At 37.2% G+C, this 22,665-nt stretch overlaps 1 protein-coding gene across 4 annotated transcripts; it reads left to right on the top strand.

Moving 5' to 3' along the window:
* Nucleotides 1–159: 159 nt before the first annotated feature.
* On the top strand, nt 160–22,233 carry LOC139149997 (coiled-coil domain-containing protein 175-like). 4 transcript variants are annotated; one of them, XM_070722135.1, is made up of 24 exons: nt 160–316; nt 1,767–1,861; nt 2,487–2,651; nt 3,284–3,366; nt 3,536–3,613; nt 3,811–3,865; nt 5,695–5,793; nt 6,575–6,694; nt 7,018–7,127; nt 7,570–7,651; nt 8,156–8,228; nt 10,776–10,839; nt 11,865–11,975; nt 12,678–12,885; nt 13,894–14,025; nt 14,311–14,449; nt 14,976–15,055; nt 16,600–16,623; nt 17,348–17,500; nt 17,931–18,033; nt 18,619–18,825; nt 19,166–19,297; nt 21,039–21,068; nt 21,960–22,233. In XM_070722135.1, exons 1-23 carry the CDS (start codon nt 256–258, stop codon nt 21,062–21,064), a joined length of 2,400 nt encoding a protein of 799 aa, XP_070578236.1. In that variant the 5' UTR covers nt 160–255; the 3' UTR covers nt 21,065–21,068; nt 21,960–22,233. The 4 variants fall into 4 exon arrangements, with proteins under 4 accessions (XP_070578236.1, XP_070578238.1, XP_070578235.1 ...); XM_070722137.1 differs by lacking the exon at nt 16,600–16,623; XM_070722134.1 differs by lacking the exon at nt 21,039–21,068.
* Nucleotides 22,234–22,665: the final 432 nt, after the last annotated feature.

Below are 22,665 nucleotides of genomic sequence, written 5' to 3'. Positions count from 1 at the left end.
AGAGCGTAATATTTTATAGTTTAGGATTTTTCGAAAGTGATATTTTTGGTGAGAAACCAACCATGTGGTGCCAATACGTAAACCAATCGAAAATCAATAAATGTAATTAATAAATTAGTTAAAAAACGGTTACTTGGAGGGACCTGTACAGCAATGCATACTGGGAAAGGGAATAGGACTTTTCAAAACAATGGCGACCCATGGAGCGGTGTCAGGGAACGCTCATTGGTAACCATGGGGTGAAACGGTACTACCATGACTTCAACCACAGAGGCACCGGGTGTAAATAGTGCCGTCGAGCACTTGCGTGAACTTGGTAGGTCGTTGCTTCGTTATAACAGAGGATAGATACACGTTTCAGACAAGATTCGTCTCTAGGTTACGCACGTAATCGCGAGGTCGCACTACTGGCATCCATGTAGCCCTGCGTACAGGTCTGTGTGTTCCCGGCGTTATACGGCCTCCACCACAGCCCTGCAACGGTTCATGGAGATGACTGGCGACAATGCGGTCCAGATCTGGACCGCAACGAAAAGACTCTTTTTGGCCGAAATTCTGCTCTATCGGGCAAAATCCTTTCCCTGACCACCATTACCTCCTAACCGACCCCAGAAAAGATGCGATTAACTTCTCCTAAAGTCCAAAACCGCTCGTTTTCTGAAACATATACGTACTCGACAAGTTGTTTACCCATGGAGATCGCCATTTTGAATCTCGCCAGTTATCTCTATGGACCCTCGCAGGGCTGTGGTGGAGGCCGTATAACGCCGGGAACACACAGACCTGTACGCAGGGCTGGCATCCATGAAGTTTGAAATGTGCAGCCCACTGCAATGTATTGCCAATGTAATCGTATCGGAAGATCTATCACCGGGCCTAGATTAACATGTGGCTTGCCGCACTTCTTTCTCATCTATCGAAAGCAAACGTTACCCATACTTCTAGCTATACAATAAGTCTTGTTAATCACATTTGACAGTTTCCAATTCCATGTAATTCAAATACTTTAAAGGGAGGATTGAACTGCTTTGAACAAGTTCAACTTTATCAATACCTTTTCATTGTCATGCGAGCACCATGAACAGGAGGGCTAACATCTTCTAGAAGTGAGTCAATATTGTCTTCTAAAATAAAAATACTGTTTGTCTCTGTATTTGTTTTTTAAATCGGTTGAATTGTAAATAATGAACAATAGATTGTGAAATAATTTAGCTGAATCATTTGGCAGTCGAAAAATAGATTGTTTTCAAATTTCTTAAATAATTGAATATATTGCTGCAAGTGGGTGAGACTGCTCAATAGAGTTTCAACAAACACATTAGCCGTATTCCTATTTGCAACCTGTTCAAAAATAGTGAAAGTAAAACAAAGCAACTGCAGAATCTATCAAAGACCTGGAAAAATCACCAAGTCTAGTATGTGGACTGGTGTACCAAAAAACAACGCAAATATGGAAAGGAATATCGAATAGCACTTATCTCAAATGATGTCACTGTTCTGTCTCATTAATATGCATAAATAAATATTTGTCGCATTTTCCGCATGAACGACAAAAATAAAACCTGCTAGCGTTACAATGGTTACTAAGAGTCACGCTAGTTCGTGGTATTTTATGGCTCAGACTACAAGCTGCAACAACAGCCGCGCATGCAGCAACAATGTTTGTCCGAATTTTAGGCAGCGTTGTCCGAAAGTCGCACTCATGCAGCTATATTTAGTAACAACCCTGAAATCGCGATCAATGCTATTATGTCTTCTGCCCATAGGTTTTCGCATGAAAGATGTAAGTTTCGGTGATTATGGATTTAGTGATCCAGATATTGAAATTCTTGACCTGATTGCTGAAGCTGTCAAAGAGTTGGTGAGTATGGCAATAGAAATTCTGTTAACTATTTCACCTCAAATTCTTACATATGCCATACTGGGGTGTGGGGCAAAAAGATAAGAAAGACGAAATTAGCCCAAATGCTCCTTCTTTCCTTTTTGGCATTTACAACCCTAATATGGGTTTTGTTGACCTCTGTCATATGGTGTATGGGCCCTTATGCATGCTCGGGCCCTTCTGCCATACAAACTCAGTTTGCAAAACACATAGCAGAGCTGTGAAGATAATACCCGGTATTATCACATAGAATGGCAACAGACTCACCCTGAATAAACTAATTAAACTAACGTGCTGTTCTGAGATAAAAGCTGCTGAAATCATCTGAGGCAGGATTACATTTGTACAGACAAGTGCCTGTTACACACACATGTATACATTCACTTTTCCTGTATATTTTTATGATTTATGACCTTTGACACACTGATTGTCAGTGGTTGTGCATGGTTTTGCCAATCCGCCAGAGGTCAGTTATTAACATATTCTACAATGAAATGCAAGGTGCTGCACAAAGGAAAATATTGACGCAATAGTCACCATGCATTACATTCAACTCAAAATGATCTTATCAGCTTTGAAAATTTCACTTCATCAATTTATGCAGGATAAAGAAAGAGTGAAAACTCATGAACTGCTTGAGACAGAAACCATCCACTCCAGCATACTGAGGCACAAGCTTTTCATGTCACCTCACGCAATAAACAAAGAAATCCAAAATGCCGTTGCTTCAGCAAGACAGTCCAATGCTGATGAACTGAAAAAGCTACAGGTGAGCAGAGGGATCTATTTGTATTCAACATCACAAGTAAATCTTGACGTGACTGTAAGGACAGATAGTCTTACAATTGTTACAAGTGACAGACAGAGTATCTTTTACCCAAGTAGACCATCGCACATGCATGACTTTGTATCAGGAAACACAATTTCAAGTTTTATTGTAAGCATTTATAAAGTTATGGAGTTTTGACAATAATAAATCGCAGACATACATGTAGACTGTAAACAAACCAGGTACAATCAGTTACGAAAGAAGACAAAAGTACGGTACAGTGACCTAGTTTACATGTTTCCCTGATACGTAACATAGGAGGAGGAAATTACTTTCAATATAGTTTGTTTTAAGGTACTAAACTTTAAAAAATGGCTAGATGTGATAAGCTGCTCTTCCTACTGCTTTGAATTCTACCACATTTTGAACAAAGTTTCTAAAAATGACTGGAGGGGGAAGGAAATTTTTTTTCAGCAGTTACATATGCTGTCCTATAGTATTGGAAAGGATGTAAACAGTCCTGCAGCTTAGCAAGGTATGAATCTCCTACATATTAATTGTGATTCATGTACATTGTAAATATGACTGACAGTAATAAATTCTTCTTGTTTTTTTTTTCTGCACAACTCAAGGATCAACTTCAAACTCTGAATGACAGTATAGACTACTTGGAAAAGAGATTGAAAAGTCTAGAAAAACAAAATGCCATCCTTCAGTAAGTATAATCTCATTAGACCATACTCTCATGTTTTTAAATGCTTCATTCTTTCACATGCATGGATATTCTGCTTCATTCTGTCATAGTAAGGGGAGATGTACAGTAATGATGTAATTAGTGAATCTGATGCGAAAGACTGAGTTGGTTTCTGTATTTTTTTTCCTAGTCCTGAGCGTGACATGGTACGTGCTCAACATGAAGAAGTCATATCACAGCTCAATCAAAGGATGGCAGATAAAGCAAGGTAAGTGATACTTGTAACTCTTCAAAATCAACACCCAAATACTTAGTCTTCACTTTTTATATCCGTGACATGGGCTTGAAGATGATTCGGCATATTTGATTGAGTTGAATCCATTCCTACATGACTCTGACACATTCTCACTCACTGAATTCTTTCTATGACTATGGTGGTGATTTTATGTTTGTTTAAAATTTCAGCAAACAAATCACCTTGAATGAAACAAGAGACAGATTAAGGGAAACCAACCAGAAGGTGAGTGGGTTTCTTTCAACGACAGTTTCCAACCACAGACAGTAGATGGAACAAGTTTTAACCATGGTGGTAGTAGAGAGCCTCCATGTTTTAACCAAACAGAAACTAGATCATGTGTGAAGAAGGTGTACATTAAAGGTCTGGTGAAATGCCCATGTTGCAAAATCACAGAAATACAGTTGATGGTCTATAAAATAGTCACATTCATTTCTTTTTTCTTTTAGTGTGCGTGATTATGAAAGATAGCAAGGAAAAATGCAATGTGGGCGTGTATCCAAAGCCTCTCCAGTCGACTTTTTTCGGCTTTCCGAAGTTTGCCCGACGCCGTATCTCATAACGGGAAGTAACTATTTCACACCTCCGTAAGCTCCCACGGGGGGTAACTTCTAGGGTTTCCGCTTACATGATCAGGACAGTGTCGTCATTCAATTTCACTATGGGAAGACGTTGTTCTTTTGGTGGCTGTGACAGTGGCAAGAACGTAACGGCTCAACTGTAAACATTTCAAGTTCCCGTCAAATGTTGAGTGTTTGAACCATATGTGCTTGTCTCTTCTGGTTCGTATGATCAGCCACGGTCCCTGAGCCTGACTCGCTACACAGTTGGGACTGCGATGCAAATCAACTGCATGAACACCAACACTGAACGTTGCGACTACCATTAAAACGAACAACAACACGGAAAGTGGAGATCACGATACAAATACCCAGTACAAATCATGGAGCACAGTCCCTCTGCAGCTCTGGACTGTGGGCATGGAGGTCATTAAAATGAAGAACAATAGGGAATACCGGACCACGAGGACCGCGACGCAAATCGACCGCAACATGGATTAAAATGCACAAGACGGAACAGCCAGACCGCAATGCAAATCAACTGCAACATCGAACCTTGTGGCCTCGATTAAAATTCGTATGTCTGCTATGTAGGCCTATAGCCAAAAGTTTCAATTCTCGCGAGCGGGCGTTCCTATGCCTGCAGTACAGTAGACAAAGTGATGTCAAATTTATCGCGAGGGCTCGATTGCGTACGTCTAAGTTTCAATTCTCGCGAGAGCTATTTATGCATGCTGTGGACGTGGACTAGACTAAATAACGTCGAATCTCTCGCGAGACTTGGCTCGATTGCAAATACGTACGACGAAAGAACGCAATACGGAAGATACAGTTTTGCGAATCGCCGAGAGAGAAGCGCAGGTCAACAAAAGAATAAAAACAGCCACGTTTTCTCTTTATTTTGCCATATTTTTTAAACAAAAATCAGTTTCGCCACTGTGTCAAATTAGGATCATTTTTTTTTCGCCACTTCGGATTTCGATTCGCATTGACGAACGTGGCGAATAGGCAGCGCGAGCACCGGTGTTTTGTTAGCGGATACCGGGCAGAGATAATGCGGCGTGGGACCGCTATTCGATGTAAATGAAAACACCTGTGACGTCACAGACGGCCAACCTTGACTCCCGCTGAGGGCGTGACCTGGGTGTCGCAAAATGACCCGATGAAAGCCGCGCATAGAAATATCAAAAAAAAAATAACACTTGCGCGTACTTATAGGTTGCAATTCTGTTGCGAGTGTAATAGTATTGCCCCCCTGGAAGATTTTCAGTCTCAAGAACGGGACCATTTCACCAGACCTTTAAATTTACTAGTAATGAGAACTTGGTATATGAAGAATGTTGACAATCATTGCTATTCATGAAAAAGAGAGTTTTTCAAATATACTTAAAAAAAAATACTAAATTTCAAGTCATTCATTTGGTAAATTATTGAAATAGCAATGCTGAAATGTTGCTTGAGATCTACTTAAATGTATGCTTGTACAAATTACAGATAGTTGACCTTGAAACAGGCATAGTAATTCTGAAAGAAGACATGATCCAAGAACGTGCTGATGCAAGGCAGGAAAAAAAGAGACTTAAACAAGCCGTCGTAAGTATTGCTTTCCAGCATAGATGAAAATAGTTTATTCCAGGTACATCAAAGTTTGTGAAGTAAATATGTAACTTTGTCCAACAAATTTATATGTTCGCCCTGTATCCACCTCAACAAAAATTCAGTATAATTTCCAGAGAGACAATAGTGGTATTCTAATCCTTTACCATCAGTGCCCTGTCTATTCATTCAACCTTCTGATTTAACATAAGCACAATTAGTGGGCTGATCCTGTTGAACAGATTTGAAATTCTAGGCTTGCTTTCATGACAGGTCATCATTCAAAACTTACAACAATTGTCAGTACCATCGTGCTTGATTTCAATTTCAGATACATATACATGTCCATGACTCAGAGTTATGTCTTTTCACATGCTACTGTCCAATGTGTTTTCTAAATCTAGCGAGCTTCATCGATTTTTTTCGATGATTACCATGACCGGGTCCAGACAAAAGTGAAAAACTGTCATTAGTTTTCCTTTGTGTCAATGTCAAAGACCATGAGAGAGATGTAAAACATTTTATTATGCTATGCTCACTGCTGTTTTACAGCCTTTAATTTACTTGTGTACTCAGTTTCACAGCCGACTTATGTACATCCCATCATTTTCAATAGAGTTGGCAGCCTAACACACAGGGATATAAGGTGAAAAGGTTAACTCAGCTGTATGCCACAAACAATGATATCACTCAGTTCTTAGATTTGTGACTGTATTGACTAGTTTGTTGAATCAGAATCCTCTGTTTTGAACTTAATGTGGTTTTTTTTCCACTGTAGCATGATACCACTAAGAAGACCAAAAAACAAAAAGAGAGTAACATCAACAAGAAGAAAGAGCTAGATGCTATAAAAGAGGATGTAACAGACAGTGAAACCAAGCTGCATACCATCAGAAAGGTAACAAGATAACTATTCAATTGAAAATGCATATTTTAAATTTGTTATTGTTGTTACTGATCATATGCCAGTGAAATAAAGTTTTGGTGTCAGTTCAGAGATGTTTTAGCAACATCTAATGCTGGCATAATGTGATATGCAATCTGTTTACTTACAAATCTCGAAGACAACTTAAAATTCCTGTAATGCAAATATAGTCTGTCAAAATTTTGAAGACCAAAGTTTTATTTTGTGTTGGTAAAGTACAGTGACAAATATGTCATCTGTACAAGTGACACCAAGCTGGAGGCATGGACTCAAATTATTTTTATTTGTGGCTACAGAGTATTCGCAGGTTTGAAACATCACGTAACAGGCTAGAACAGCAAGAAAAGCAACTTACAAGGCAGCTTGAAATTGAACATGAGGAGAATGAAGAGCTCAAGAAGAAAGGGTAATTACGCCAAAATGCTATCATACAAAGTGTTTCTGTGTATTCGTATACTGAAAAGCAGAGTCATAAACATAGAAATAATATCAATTGTATTTATTAAACTGTAAAAATATTAATGTCCCCAGTGTAGTTGTCATTGGGTATGCTCACAGAGACACAAACAAAATGTAGTCACGTGAACTGTTAGATTAATCTTAGCAAATGTACCTCATTGAACTTGAAGGTATACCTTTTTTTCTACATCTGTGTACATCAAATTACATTATTTTATGTTAGGTTTGGTACATACTCATTGTCACAATCGACATAGCTATGGTAATAATGACTTTTAGAAGCTTGCTCCAAATCCAGTGATTAGCTCTTTTAATAGTATTAAACTGATGGCCACAAATGATCTAACGTCAATCAACTCAGTTTGTCCCGTTTTTTTGTTTGTCTGCAGGATTGAAATAAGACAGGAGAGAGAGAAACTGGAAGAGGGATATGCCAGTAAGAAGGAGATCCTAACAAAGAGAATGGAGCATGTAAGATATAGATAACAGTTTGCCATTTGGCTGCCATTTGGCTGGCTTTGAGAGACTGATTTCGTTGATAAAGTTTGAAATAGCTGTGTGATGTCTTGGTTAAACCATTACCTATATCCCAAAAGTCATTTTCCCTTGATATGATCTGATCTGATAAAATTAGTTGCATCTCATAGGGATATTGAAAGAAATTATTAACATAATTGAATCAGGCATATGAATAAATGAATAATTGTGCAGTGATTAAGAACAAATAGTAATGCTTACCCAGTTCATATGGACGTGATTTAATATGACATTAGCAAAATGTTAATAGCTTGGCATTCTTTCTAAATACACATTTGGAACAGCAATTTTGGCATCCAGCTTATTTTAACAATTTCAATGTGAATTAGTGTTGTTAGTGTATTTGCAAAAGTAGCTTTTACAGAATGGAGATTTGTATCTTTGATTTGCATTTTTTTATCTCATCACCCGGTGACCAGGCTTTCTTCTTTTTTGCAGTTGAAAACAGATATGGAGAAAGCCACCTTCTCTTATGATTATTTGTATGAGAAACAACAAAGTCTACGACTAGGTAACCTAGTGATTTTTGATTTCTTTATTTTCACTTCTATATTACGGAAATCAAAATGGATAAATTATGAATTATGTTTATGCAACCAATTTGCTTTGAATCAAAGTGATGTTATGTTTTAGGAAGAGAGTAAATATACGATCTGATACAAGGTACTTCATATACATGATTACAAATTGTGTGTATAGGCAACAGACAATATGATGAAAATGTTTTAGTGAAAGTAGGTAAATTCAATATCATTGCGTGTTTTATCAATGTAACAGTACACAGTCATCTTGTCTTTGGCTTTTTTCAAGAATTCTATCATGGGTCATATTATTGCCTTGTATGACTGATTGAACTTTGAAAACTTACAAAGTTGCATTGGTTTTATAACTTCTATATATGCACAGTCCCTCTATCCACCGGTCTGGAAACGCCTATTGTAAAAGGTGTCAATCACCTAGACCGCACAGCCGAACCGCGATACGAGGGCCAGTCACGTGATAATGCGTAGCTTGGGTTTGTCCTGCATGCCACAGTCCCCGATTGTGTGTACGCTTTTCTCGAATTTTCGCTGTTTTTGGCTCTATTAAGTGTTCTCTGCGTCTATCTACGACACGAAGACAGAAATTATCATATCCTGAAACCGGTGTGTGTTTTTCGTGATCCTTATCCCATCGTAAATGATGATAGTGTGCGATAATTTCTGGGGTTGACCGCTGCGAGTGTGTTGACATACGTAGCACAAGCAACGGCTGGAATCACACCGGAAAATTTGTGGCCCCTTTCTCTTGCAATGCTAGTAGTCAGTGTCTCCAAATATGATCTAAATATGTTTTCTGTGTAATATTCTGTGAAATCATGTCTGTTAACTGAACAGAATAGGAAAGACAACTGCAGAAATGCATGTAGATTTTAGTTGTGTGGTCGCACATTTTCCCATGCAGCGTCAATATGGCGAACTCTCGATACGTACGCTCGCTCAGGCACGGCTGGAAACACACCGGAAAATTTGTCGTCCATTTCTCTTGCAATGCTAGTAGTCAGTGCCTCCAAATATGATCTAAATATGTTTTCTGTGTAATATTCTGTGAAATTATGTCTGTTACTGAGCAGAATAGGAACGACAACTGCAGAAATGCACGTAGATTTTTGATGATTTTAGCATTTTCCCATGTAGCGTCAATATGGCCACAGTCCCTCTATCCACTAGAGGGACTGTGATATGGCGAACTCTCGATACGTACGCTCGCGCTCAGGCACAGTAAATACCTTTTACAAAATGCTATCATGTCAACACAATAACAAGTTTGGTAATGAACTACTCAGCTGATTTTGCCTGTCTTCTTGATTTCGGGCAATAGTCCATGACACTTGCGAACAGTGCATGGCCATTTTGTTTTTCGATCGTGATCATAATGCAACCATAATGTGTGGTCCCTTTCAAGCTTTATCTAGAGGGGCAACGTTACCCATTTAATGAAAAAATAAATTGTTTAGTGTTTCTAAAGTGAACAAGTTGTAATGTTTTGTGATATTCTGAAAATAACAACCCACAAACGTCATGTTTTTGAACGATCACATTGCGGCTGTCATAGGATCGTGGGGTAGCGACATCGATATAGCGGCCAGTTGAACATTGTCAGTGTCCTTTGTTTAAGGTGTGAATCGTGTGTTGGTTCATATCACGGAGTGTCACAAAGAAACCAGCCACGTTTCCAGACCGGTGGATGAGGGACTGTGATATATGCTATATTGAATAAGTCTTCATTGTATATGACTTATTCTCAAAAAATGAAGACAGAAATCATTCAACACATGTTCTGTTGTTGGCAAAGGCACACTGCGTATTTGCTACACTTTTCACTCGTTGAACCACCAATGCAGAAATGGACACCTTTGTACCATTTGTTCACTTATACCAATTCACCCATTTGATGAGATCATTCTTACAGAGTGAAGTTTAGGCCTTAACAAAGTGCTGAAGTCATTCTCAAGTGAATATAACATTTCTGACAATCAGTGATCAGCTTTGTCATTGATATGTACAGATTTGAACATCACATTTGATTATTTTTTGTTGCATTTGCACGGTGATGGATGTGTTGTTTGATACATCTCTATGTGACGAGTCCCCTAATGCATACCACAATGCCCTTATGGATGGTTGGCAATGCTTGCTCCATTGTTTGAATTCTACCCCAATAATGAATGCACCCCAATAATGAATGCACCCCAATAATGAATTCACCCCAATAATAAATTCACCCCAAGTAAACATCGATCACCCACCAGAACTTACCCATCCAACTTACCCACCACCCCATCCACTGTGTGTTGTCCTTGTATGTCACATCAAACTGCTTCACTGCCACCCTGCATGAATTGCCGAAAACCATCCACATGGAGGTGCGACTCCACATACAGATGTTCCATTTATTTGTTCTTGTGCCTTTCCCGGAGTTTCACTCTCTTCGGAGTTCTCATCGTTATGTGCATTCGCCCATCTCTTGTCTTTGGCTTTGTGCCATGATGACTGACACGTGTCGTGGTGCATTCCAGAAATTAGGGAGTCAGTGGAGGCACGTAGCTATGATGCCTCCAAGGTCAAGGAACTCAACGACATGTAAGTCCTCCATTCTTCTTTGTTCAAGTTCACTAACACATGTGGTGTTCCATTGTGTGCACGTGGGCATACTGTTTATGGCATTGTTGTGTTGCAGCATGTAATAAATAGCAACAGCTTGCTTGGAAGAAGACTTACATTGTTGTTATTTTTTTACTACTTTTACAGTTGCAAGTAACCAAGAAGGTGTTTTAACCACTAACTGTTCTCATTTTTTCCAAATTTTGGCAAAACATATTTCCAATACGCCAAATTAGTTTTTTTCAGCATATATATTATACTTACCATCAGTAAACTAAATTCTAACAACTATACGTATTATGTAGAGTCTAACTTAGCAGATAGTAATAGTTGTAGCTGTTACTTTCAATACATCTAACAACTGCGTAACCTTTAGCTCTTAGAATGTTCCTAATACTTGCATTCAAAAATTAATAACTTTGATTCAGAACCATCATAAATGTGAATTTTAACCTAAGTTGTACCTCACCAATTGGAAACTTGAGCTCCTTTGAAAATGTCTGCATGTTATTTCAAATTTCATCGTTCTGTTAACAAGTGAAAATAGCTAGTACAGTGAGAGATCAACAATTTTAGTAATACCATAATTAGTAAAATTTCTATACTGGAAATACTATAATATTGCCAATAGTGCTATTAAATGCTTTGTCTTTGGTGATTAGAAAACCCATTATCATACAAAAATGCTTTTTTAGGGTGTGAAGGATATAATGGTGTTTTAGGATGTTGCGGTTTTAAAAGGGACATGAGTTGCATTTCATTCACTTGTAATGTCACTGATGTGTTGAAATAAATGTTTGGGTGCTTTTGACTCCTAAAAAGGACTTCTGACACTACACCAGTAATGAAAAGACCACTAACTCAACCATTAATAGAACATTTGAATGTGACAAGGGTAAACATGGTGGCAAATAAATACATAACATCACAGTAGACAAGGTGACATGGGTATACCTGTGTGGGATGAAGGGGAGGAAAGATAGGAAAAACTGTCTTGTTTGTAGGTTACAAGGAATGAAGGAAGAGCTACTCACCAAGGCAGAAGACATGGCAAGAATGAAACAGGAAAATGACGATATGGAGAAACAGATTGATCTGTTAGAGGAAAATCATGAGTAAGTGAAGATGATGTCACTTTTGTTGGCATGAATCAAGTAAAAATAGCATGCACCTCTGTGACAGATATTCAGACTCTCAAATTTTTACAATGTTTTCTTAATCTAACACTTATTAGGGCTTGTTTTGGAGCTCTTTGAGTAAAAAATTAATTTTTAGCTCTTAGAGTTGTTGATACAGGGCTGGCAGCCATCTTTAATTTCAAATATTGGTAAATTTGGGATACCGTAATCGTTTTTCTGGCATCCAAATTTGCATGATGACACATGGTTTTTATTCTTTATTTTGAAAGTGAAAGTTTGAAAGTTTCTGTGAAGCAAGGTTGAGCATAAGTTTAAGACTTTCACTTTCAAGGCACATATTGCATTAATATGGCTTGAGCTCATGTACATAAAGTTATTTTGCTTGTATTCATATTGACCGTGTCACAGAAGCAGGAACAATGGTTTGACTGGAGAACTGGCTTTTGAGTTTACATTCTCCTGTGCAAACTAGCATAGTGTGTTATCATTTGCCTTTTCTAATCCATGTCATATGAAACCCCAAATTAAACAGAAAACTTTATTGTTAATGGAATTCAGTCATATTCTTCAAGCCAAAATGACTTTCCTCAATGGCCAGATTAAACTGACCATCATTTAGACTATTCTTTGCCTTTTCTTTTTGTAATTCTAATCAGAGATGCTTTTTTCCCATAACAGAGCTTCCTTGGCTATGCTAAATAAACAGATTACAGATTATAGAGAGGCTCTCACTAAAGAACGCAAGGAAAGATTTGAATTGCAGGAGAAGAGAGATGCCGCTCTAAAAGAACTGGAAGATTTTAGGTCAGCCCTGGCAAGATACATGAAAGACATGAACACCAGACTAGCAGACGATAAACAGAAACATGCTGATCTTACAGCTGAGGTAAAATTTGATGTATTCTCAATGTAACATTACTGATATGCGACAAGTTTCCAAACTTGATCCATGTCATAAAGATTCACAAGGATGACAAGCAAAAACTTACAACTGTGAACAGCTATGTGTTATTCCTGATACAATTTGTTGAAGTATATTTCCCATCAGTAAGCTTCTGCATATGAACTTTTGTTCCAACCTCTTGCATGTAAAATTCTAGCAACTGTACATAAACATGGAGTATCTCAGTTTTGTGGATTATAGACTTACTCAGAATACAACTTGCAATCCAGTATTCACATTGCATGCTTCAACCCAATATTTTTGCTAGTTTTTTACATTCAAATTTTTGTCAAATTTCAGCCAACTTTTTCCTTAGTCATATTTTGCAACTGAAATCATAAGAGAAATATTATATTCACAAGTTTTAGTTCACTAAATTTCAAATGAGAGAGAGAGAGAGAGAGAGAGAGAGAGAGTGTGTGTGTGTGTGAGAGTGTGTGTGTGTGTTAGTAAGTTAGTTCATGATCCCAGATAACTATAGTAGCAATGTTTGAATGAAACCACATATTCAAAAAGTCTTCCCTTCTCATTTACTTCCAAAGGCTTGGCATACTTTATAGATTATATTTTAGCAACCGATATTGTTGACTTTGAACCCTCTTATGACAGACTGAGTATGCGATTACATAGAAACTTATTGTTGTTGTTGTTATTGGCAAATTGTATAGTTTTGATATGAATGTAACTCATCACGTCATGTTCGCTGGAATATTTCTAGATGGGCATGAAGATTTCCTCCAAAATTTACACTTTAAATTCGCCTTTTTGGGAATACCAATCCAATAACTTCATTGATAAATGCATATTTATCTGTGGAGAAGGTTACATACTATTGTACATAGCCTGACTATGAATACATGTATATGTAGTTTTTTAACTTTGTCCGTTTTAATTCCTTGTGTTTGAAAATTTTTTATCATCATGACTTTTTCACCAACATTTTGGTTGCAGAATGCACAACTGACGAAGGATTTGCGGACAGATGACGTTAGATTGAAAGAACTAGACAAGGAACTGAAAGAGGCATCAAACAAATTTCATGCCATGGAGAAAAGTTTGACAGGCGTTGTCACAAGACTAGAAGTAAGTGGAACTCTGCTTAGATGTTTCTAAATAATAAAGAGTAAATGGCATCACTGTAACTCATATCAACATGGAATACCTGATGACGTTCATGAAAACTGTTACAGATCTTATATACACCATCCCAGCATTCTCATTTTATCTATCAGAAATTGCTTTCTCAGTGTATTTTTCATGTATTTTTGTGATACTTTGATATTCAGCAATGCCACTGCATTTCAGCATATGACTAAGTCATGGTGCAGTAGCACAAATTTAACCTTTGTGAAATTTATCTAATTTCAGGAGGACATTACGTACATGGAGAAGGAGCTTGCAGAGAAAAAACAGATCATAGAGGATAAAACACCAAATTACAATCAGTTTGAGACACAGTTTGATGAAAAGACTACAGAATTTGACTCCATGAAGAAAAACATTGTCAGTGAGTGTCATTGTCCATAGAATAAATAAAAGTGTGCTCCAATGAGGAGGGTAACAACTACTTGCTGACTTTACATCAACTGACAGTACAGGCAGGGAAAATTTAACACAGAAATTCTCATCAGGTATAAAATTATGCTCACAGGTCTTCAATGGACACTGGTCAAAAACAATGATGTGCTTGTGGTACAAACAAAAGGACATGCATATAAGTGCTGTGGGAATATGCAATTCTATACCCAAATTCGTTGGTCTAACTATTACGGTGCAAAAGCTATTTCCTCTTGACCACAGTTCACGATGCATCTGTCTTGACTAAGGCCCTTTTACCCAAATGGTGCATGTAGTATATAGTCTACGCTGAAATATGTATAGGGAAATGAGAATGTTAAAGACACATGTATATCATTTCAAAAGTTTCAGCAAGATTTTAAATAGCCTGTATTTTCAGTATTCAATATTGCTTTGTGTGTGATGATGGAGTACATCAGCGTATAGTTGAATCTCCCTCTTTTTATCTGTAACAGAGCTGAAAAACAAAAGGGGCGGACTCTCTGATGAGACAAGAAGGAAGAAACAAGATATCGATCGAATCTCTAAGCCACAGGTATAAGAGATTGCTTTTACTATTTCTCTGACCAGTGTCACATTTTCTTTGTAGTACTTTGCTTTGCTTAAAGCAAGACTGATGATAAGTGAACTTGTTCACATTTAAAATATTTGCAACATATTGTAATAGTTCTTCATTGTGATTTACCTGCATACAGTAATAAAAGGTTAGAGTTTAAGGCGATACCGAAAGATTCAAAGCGCGCGTTGGTTGCTATCGCTGGCAACGTTCCAAACGCGCACTTTTGCACGTGCAAAATCTTACCGTTCCGTTGTTTTCTATGGATATTCGACTCCTGGTATTTTGAAAATGCTCAAAATCTTTCAACTCTCTCAATTGTAAACCAATTTAGCTGATTTTTTGTAGGATTATTGAAGTCATAGGTGGGAATATAGATAAGCATGCGTTTCTAAAATTCCGGACAGATATCACCGTATAAAACCCTTCAAAATTTCACAAAATGACACAGTAGATATTTTCCTGTTCAAAAATCGTTTGTACCTGAACAGATAACCTAATCCATGCTAGGGGCTCTAAACAGGTATCTCATGTGTTACATTCTGAAATTTTGGAAAATTTAGTGCAAATTTGTAGGAGCTGAAACGTTTTAAAATAGAGCTGTGAAAATTTGTAATGAGTGATGTCACTGATCAATCGTGCGACAAACATCCGTCTTTTGGAATTGTATAGTTCTATAAATCTTTATTATGCAAAGAAAACCATGAAAACTTTGCATTTTGATTGATTTTGAAAATTACCCTTAGCAATTGTGCTTAGCAATTTGAATCCTTTGGTATCGCCTTAAAAAGGATGTTGTTAGAGGGTGGTTTGAGAAACCCATGTTTGATTTTGGGGAAAGCCTATCCCTATGTTTGAGTCTACTTTAGATTGATACATCATAAACTCCTCTCATATAACAGTCACAAATGCTATGAGTTACCCATAGTGAATTGACTGCCCATTTCAATGGTATCATGCACAACTCCACATTGTTTGTCTTTTGTGGTTCATTTGATCTCCATATGTACCACCACATATTTTAATGATAGCTTATATGCCTGTTTCTCCTGAAATGTCAGCCAACACTTTTTCATCCCGGATGGCTTTACCAGTTGCATAAATGTATTCCATCCACTTGATTGCATAATTTCTAATCGCTTTTTCCACTATTATGCTGCAAGTTGTGGTAACATTTCCTCTCATACTATATAAAGCATGCCTCAAATAATGACTCAAACCATAGACATTCTTTTCACAGTTACACCACTGTCAGCATCATGACTGCATATTTAAAAATATGCAGTGCCAGTTCTGCCTTAAATCTTCACTCAATGCAGTAGTCTATCTATGCCTACGCTGCATAAAAACGTTAACTGGCATCATACAGGAATATCAATGCCTATCATGGTGGCATCCTGAATCAACTTTGCTGTCATTTTATTCCACTTCTTATATGCTTGCATTAATCACTTCATCTCCTTTCCATTTCTTTCTCTGCTTGCATGCGTGCTTCTGACTACAACACACTTTTTACCATGAAGAGTCACGGTGCCCCAACAATCAAGGTTAATCCAAACTACTATCAGTATATGTGTTTGCTGTTGGAATTATGTATTTACGTACTAACTGACACTAACTAAACACTGGCTGTTGAATGAAAAAAGAAAACTGTTTCGTACCTGTTTTTCATGTTGATCTTATACTATCTGTTACATTTGTACAAATATTGTCATTTGAATGTTTGTAAACATAAACAAATACCAGCGGAGTATTAATACCAGAGTGGACAATTTTTGTTCACCAGAAGGCACATGTGTAACCTCTCTAACATGACCTATCTTTTGTCCAACCAACATAAATATTCACGAATCAGCATTGTTTCGCTAACTAACTAACTAACTTTTTATTTTATGTACATATACCAGTCTGGGTTTTAAAGACTATTAGTATTTGCCATTACCTTCTTGTAAAGGTAATGGTGTTTCTTCAACGGCATCCAGATTGATGTTGCAGTATAGTATTCCTACTTTCTCCAGAGTTTGAAAGAACATTAGTGAATGCTAGAGTATGATGTCCATTATTACTGGTAGTTATATGCAAATAAGAAGACTTTTTCCTTTTCATGTTTATTTACATTGCTGTTTCATGTTCATATTGATGTGAAGTTTGTTTGTTTTTTTAAGTTCATTTACATTCCTGTTGCATGTTCATGTACATGTTAACTAAATATATTGGTGTTTCCATTGTACAAGTCATGTACTCATTGAAAGCTGTATCATAATGCCTTAGCTCCAGCTACGTGCACAACTCAAAGAGAACAGAATCAAAACACTTCAGACCATGAGAGAACAGGCAAAGGAAACAAGAGAAATGGAAGAAAAGATCTATCATGCTGGTAGAAAGTTAAAATCAGTCATTGAAGAAAACGAAAAATTCAGACAGGTAAGTCCTTGATGTTAAACAGTTTGCTTCTCTTTACTACCTAACACATACCCTATACTTGGATACTTTTATGACTGTTGCATGATATATATTTAGAAAGGGAGGGCAGTTTTGCAGTTCTATTGCTATGGGGTCCATATAAAATGTGAAAGTAAATATACAGTGTATACATGAATAATATTACTCTATGCATCTGTTGTCAACATTTCACCCATATTTCCTTTAAAACAGGTACAGTCACACAGTTGAGGTATTGTTGTACCCAATGAAGGCTGGAACAAAGACTTGGTGCTTGAAGGATTATTAAAGTGCTACTGTCTCTTTTTAAATTATATGTCAGTAAACACAGCAAAGTTCAAGATTTTCGTAAACACGTAGAATTATTTCAGTGTCATTTTTCGGTAATGATTTTTCTGTAATGATGTTCCAGGAAATGAAGAAAATGGACGATGAATTAGCAAGCTTTGATCAGCAAACCCTTACAAATGCTACACTAAAGGAGGCACTACAGGAAGAAGTGGCTAGACAAAGAGGTAAGTTGCAAGTAAAATGGAGAATGTCTCGATTGCTGAACAAAGTTGATCGTTCTTTCAGTTATGCACACTTTTATCTTGAACCTGCTGTCATTAAAGTCAATCAGAGCTATCCAGCAAGTCCCATCGAATCGTACCCATAATAAAACAATGGTAGCATTTTCCTTTCAACTTTCATCAAAATGTAGAAAGCCTTGCAAATATACAGTATCACCAACTTACATGTATTTCAAGAAAGCTTTACTTCCTTTTATATGTAATATTTTGCAGACTAGTTTCTCTGCCATTGATTATATGTGAAGCAAATGTAGCCTGGCCTGTATTAGGCTGTAGGAGAGAGTGCCCTATGCTTGCAGTCATGCAGATGATTGTAATTCACCATTCCAATAAACAAATCAATGAATTGCAGAAAGTATATTAATATGTATGTCTTACGTACTTTGTGTTACAAATTAATAAATCCTCATTTTCCCAAGTTGTATTCATTTCTATGGTTTGTCTAATGAGCCTGGTAGAAAGAGGATTAAAATGTTTTCATTCAAAACGATTGATATCACTGTAATACACTGTTTGTATACCTGTCAGGCAAACTTGAAGAAGGTTGGAAGGAAGACAAAGACATGGAGAAAGAATTTGCAGAGCGGGATAAATCATTTTTAGATGACATCACAGAGCTGCAGAAAAGAACTGACAAGCGGGAACAAAGGGTATCTGACATAACTGACAAACTTCAGCAGGAGCTTGTGTTGCTGGCAACATTCCTGGAAACAGTTGCCAACAGACGACCTGTAGGTGAGTCAATGTGATGACCTACTGCTTAGATAGGAAGCAAATGTTGCATGCAGTCAGCATCGCATGGCTTTTTCAACCATTGTACAAAACTATGGGTAAGTCAGTATGATGCCAAAAGTGAAATGTTGCTATGCTATATCAGCTGCTTCCCTGGTCATCCAGGTAAAAGAAAGCCCAACTGTACGGCCATGATTTTGAGTCACATTAAGTCTTACAGAGTGTCCACAACCACTTGCCTTATAAAGTACTTGGATATATATGCTACTTTAGTGTTCTGTCAGTTTCAATGAAGTTGTTTCTTCTGTTACTGTAACTGAATTGCATTTTCTAACATTAACAGAAAGCAGACAGAGTAGCAGGCCTCATACATCACCCAGGCCACCAACTGCTTTCAGGGATTATCTGGACTCTCGTAAGTTTGAACACACTAAACCAAACGAGAATTTGAACAAGGCAAGAGAAGAGCTGAAAGGTAAGAGCTGCACTACAGTAAATTTGTTTCTAAATGCTCCCTGAGAACTAACCTTTTGTCTGCACTCAAACTGATACATTAAAACAAATTGTTGATTTCTGCATTCTGAGAAACATGAACGTTTCCTGGTCCACTCACAAGTATGGATAACAGCCTGTTGGTGTCCACTTCATACAGGTGTCATTGAAGTATTGGAAACTCTGAGACATAATTATTTTGTTCATTTTGATGTTTTGCTGAATTTGGCTGCAGCTGTGTCAAATAACAGCTTTGAATTTATAATATTAATCAAGAGTTTATCAAATTTTAGTCAATGTTACAATCTACCAATTTAGTAACTTGTATTCCTCTCCATGATACAATGCTATGTTTAAATTTTGAAAAATTGACTGATTATATGATTTCAGTCTTTGAATGGCAGCAAAACTGCAATATCCATATTTTGCAATCTCAAGTCACAAGCAGCAGCATCATTATTTTTGATAAATCTTCAATATTTTTGTATGAAAATAATTACCTCAACCGAAGATTACTACAGTCCAGCGTTTATGGTCGTGTGAAGATAAGAATGGACAGTGAAATTGATCCAAATGTTATCACACTTGTGTAATTGGTTTGTAAAGTTGTTCCAAAACTTGCTGCAGTATCAGTACTTGTAATTAACTTGAGGCAAAGAACAGACGGATGTTAGTGTTGTTTCACAGCAGGCTTCAGCTGTAATTGCTGAAGTAAAGCAATAAAACCTGTCGCCGGTAGGAACTGATTAGTGTCTATGTGTGGGATAAATGTTTCCTACAAGCGTACACACACTTGTATTTCAGTAGTGGCCATGGCCGAGTATATATTCAGTAGCTTTCCCTCTCCTCGTTTTTCGCCAAGCCCTGTCCCCCAGGACAATCAATATATGTTCAAAGTTGAGTTCTCATACTATTCCCAAACACGGATAGTGCCCGTCTTCATTTCTGAGGATGACTTTCACAGCATGTCTTACACTGATGACTTGCAAATGCCAGTCACTACTGGATATCTGTCGAAATGACTTTCCATCCACGTACATTTCGAGAACTTTCTCACGTACTGCTTCTGGCGTATGTACACCTCTTTTCCCGCGGATCATGATTTTTTTTGCACAAAGAACTTCGTACAGTGCGAAGACAACAAGAGTCTAATGACAACTAGACACTGACTTGGCTGTGACACTCAGGGCGGCGGTATGAATGTAATATGATTCTGTGTATCATGAAGTGCACCGCAAAGTTTAATCCCATGGTGTGTGTTTATTAGGGGTCCATAAAAGCTCTTTGATTTTCACCGCAATTATAACAAGTCAGTGCAACTTCTAAGGCAAGTTTTGAAACAACTTTACAAACCAATTACACAAGTGTAATAACATTTAGATCAATTTCACTGTCCATTCTTATCTTCACACAACAGCATGTATAATGTAAAACTAGCATGTATAATGTAGTTTGGAATGCATAATCTTTTAGCTGTCTGTTAACAACTGAATGTTTCTACCGGGGTTTCTACCTAAAATAATGTTTTCTTAGGGCTCTGAAAAACAAACCTGTGTTGTTGCAAGTACTTACATGTACTAGTTAACACGGGATATCACCACAACCAAAGCTCAATTTCTACTAACATCAAGAATTTGCCTTCACTGAAACAACAGATCCTAATTTTGCCTCTATTCTGTGTTCCTAACTCTGTATTTTTCTTCCTTTACATTACACTGTCTTAGCACTGGTATCTAAGTTAGATAGGTAATGAGGTGGGTACTGGTACTGTGATACCAACATCATTACCGGTACTTGGGATGGCATGATTAGCTGTTTACCATTAACGCAAAAGCACTGCTATGCTGATAACTAACTGCGCCTAAAAGTGCTGCCTGATAACACAAAGTGCACTGTAGATAACTTGCAATAATAGTCATTCAACATTTATACAGGGAGAATGCATGTTATGTTTGAAATTTTGCAACAAAGAAACTTCACATGTCCTGCAAACAATGTATAGCAAACCCTAGACGTTTATGCTTACCTTCTGAGCTGTTCTGTAAGACGTGACATGTCTGTTTTTATGTGCACAATTTCAAAACACTCTTATTTTAAGTGTATCATGTTTAATAAAGATTTAGATGGTTAACACTTCAGTGGTGTAATATTTTGTGGTAATTGGCATATATGCAATGTAAAGAGCATGTTACTGTATAGAGCAAATGTAAAGTTATTGTTTTTATTTCCATCAAAGTTTTTAACTGAAAGGATCGTGATATAAATTTGATATTAAGAACAAAGACAAAATGGTGTATCTTTTTACATTTATATGTTTGTAATTGATAAAATAACTAGCAAACAGTGCTGCCGTATTGTTGCTCACAAATGTCTACCATATGTGAAAAGATAAAATAACAAACACACAGTACTCCTACTGTATTTTTCATGGGTCATGGCTGCTCTCCTTTTGTCATTAGTACAAAGCATTTACTTAGGATTTATGAAATGGAAGACAGAGGTATTCACTTTGGGGCAATTTGGTGTAATGTATCTCCACATTCAAAAACGGCCAACTTCATCTCCATGTAGTAGCTTCTAGTATTGTCAACATTTACAAGAGTAAACAGATATACTGGTAATAAACTCTTTCATTTCTTGCTTAGATCGAAGTAGTGCCCGCAGGAAGTAAGTTGGAAAGTAGAGAAGAAGAAGACTACACCCATTGTTTCTACTATACAGATCATTTTGTCTTGTTGATGATATGAAAGATAACGTCAGTGTTGGTTTTTGTTTGTTTCCTGCCTATGTCATTCATGTATTTTCAAGATTTCTTAATTTAGTTTTTTTTAAAGTTGTGCTGTGATTTTCTTTCACAAAGGGAATGTATACTAGAATTAAAAATTTACATTAAAATTCACTGAAACGATTAAAACTGGATATATTGTCCGTGTAATGATAAAATAATGTTATGTGTTATTTATATAAGCAATAAAGCACACCCAGCGATGGTATACCACGAGATTTTGACCAGTTCACGACATATATACACGAGCGATATCATAACAGTATGTTGAAATTCTGGTTTGGAACGTCAAAAATGGATTTTTACTCAAGCTGAGAACTCGCCACGTATGCCAGCCGTGGTATATCGCCAATATACCACGGTTCTTTTCGCGTCTCGACCAATCAGTTCGCTGTATTTGCACCATCAATATACTGGTATGATATAATAAGTAATAAATCACTTACAGCGACAATATAGCACTAAATTTTGACTGGTCAAAGACATACATACACGAGCGATAGTGAATGGGTATAATACATACACGAGCGATAGTGAATGGGTATAATAAGTGGACTGGTCAAAAC

Source organism: Ptychodera flava, chromosome 14 (genome assembly GCF_041260155.1).
Source record: "Ptychodera flava strain L36383 chromosome 14, AS_Pfla_20210202, whole genome shotgun sequence".
NCBI lineage: Eukaryota > Metazoa > Hemichordata > Enteropneusta > Ptychoderidae > Ptychodera > Ptychodera flava.
The sequence above is the reverse complement of the archived record's forward strand: the minus strand, read 5'-3'. Positions and strand labels throughout refer to the sequence as shown.

Coding starts and splice junctions, on each gene's coding strand:
- LOC139149997 (XM_070722134.1), top strand. CDS start 256: ATGACTTCAACCACAGAGGCACCGGGTGTAAATAGTGCCGTCGAGCAC. Junction 1,862..2,486: donor CTGAAGCTGTCAAAGAGTTG/GTGAGTATGGCA, acceptor CAATTTATGCAG/GATAAAGAAAGAGTGAAAAC. Junction 12,886..13,893: donor ATGCTGATCTTACAGCTGAG/GTAAAATTTGAT, acceptor TTTTGGTTGCAG/AATGCACAACTGACGAAGGA.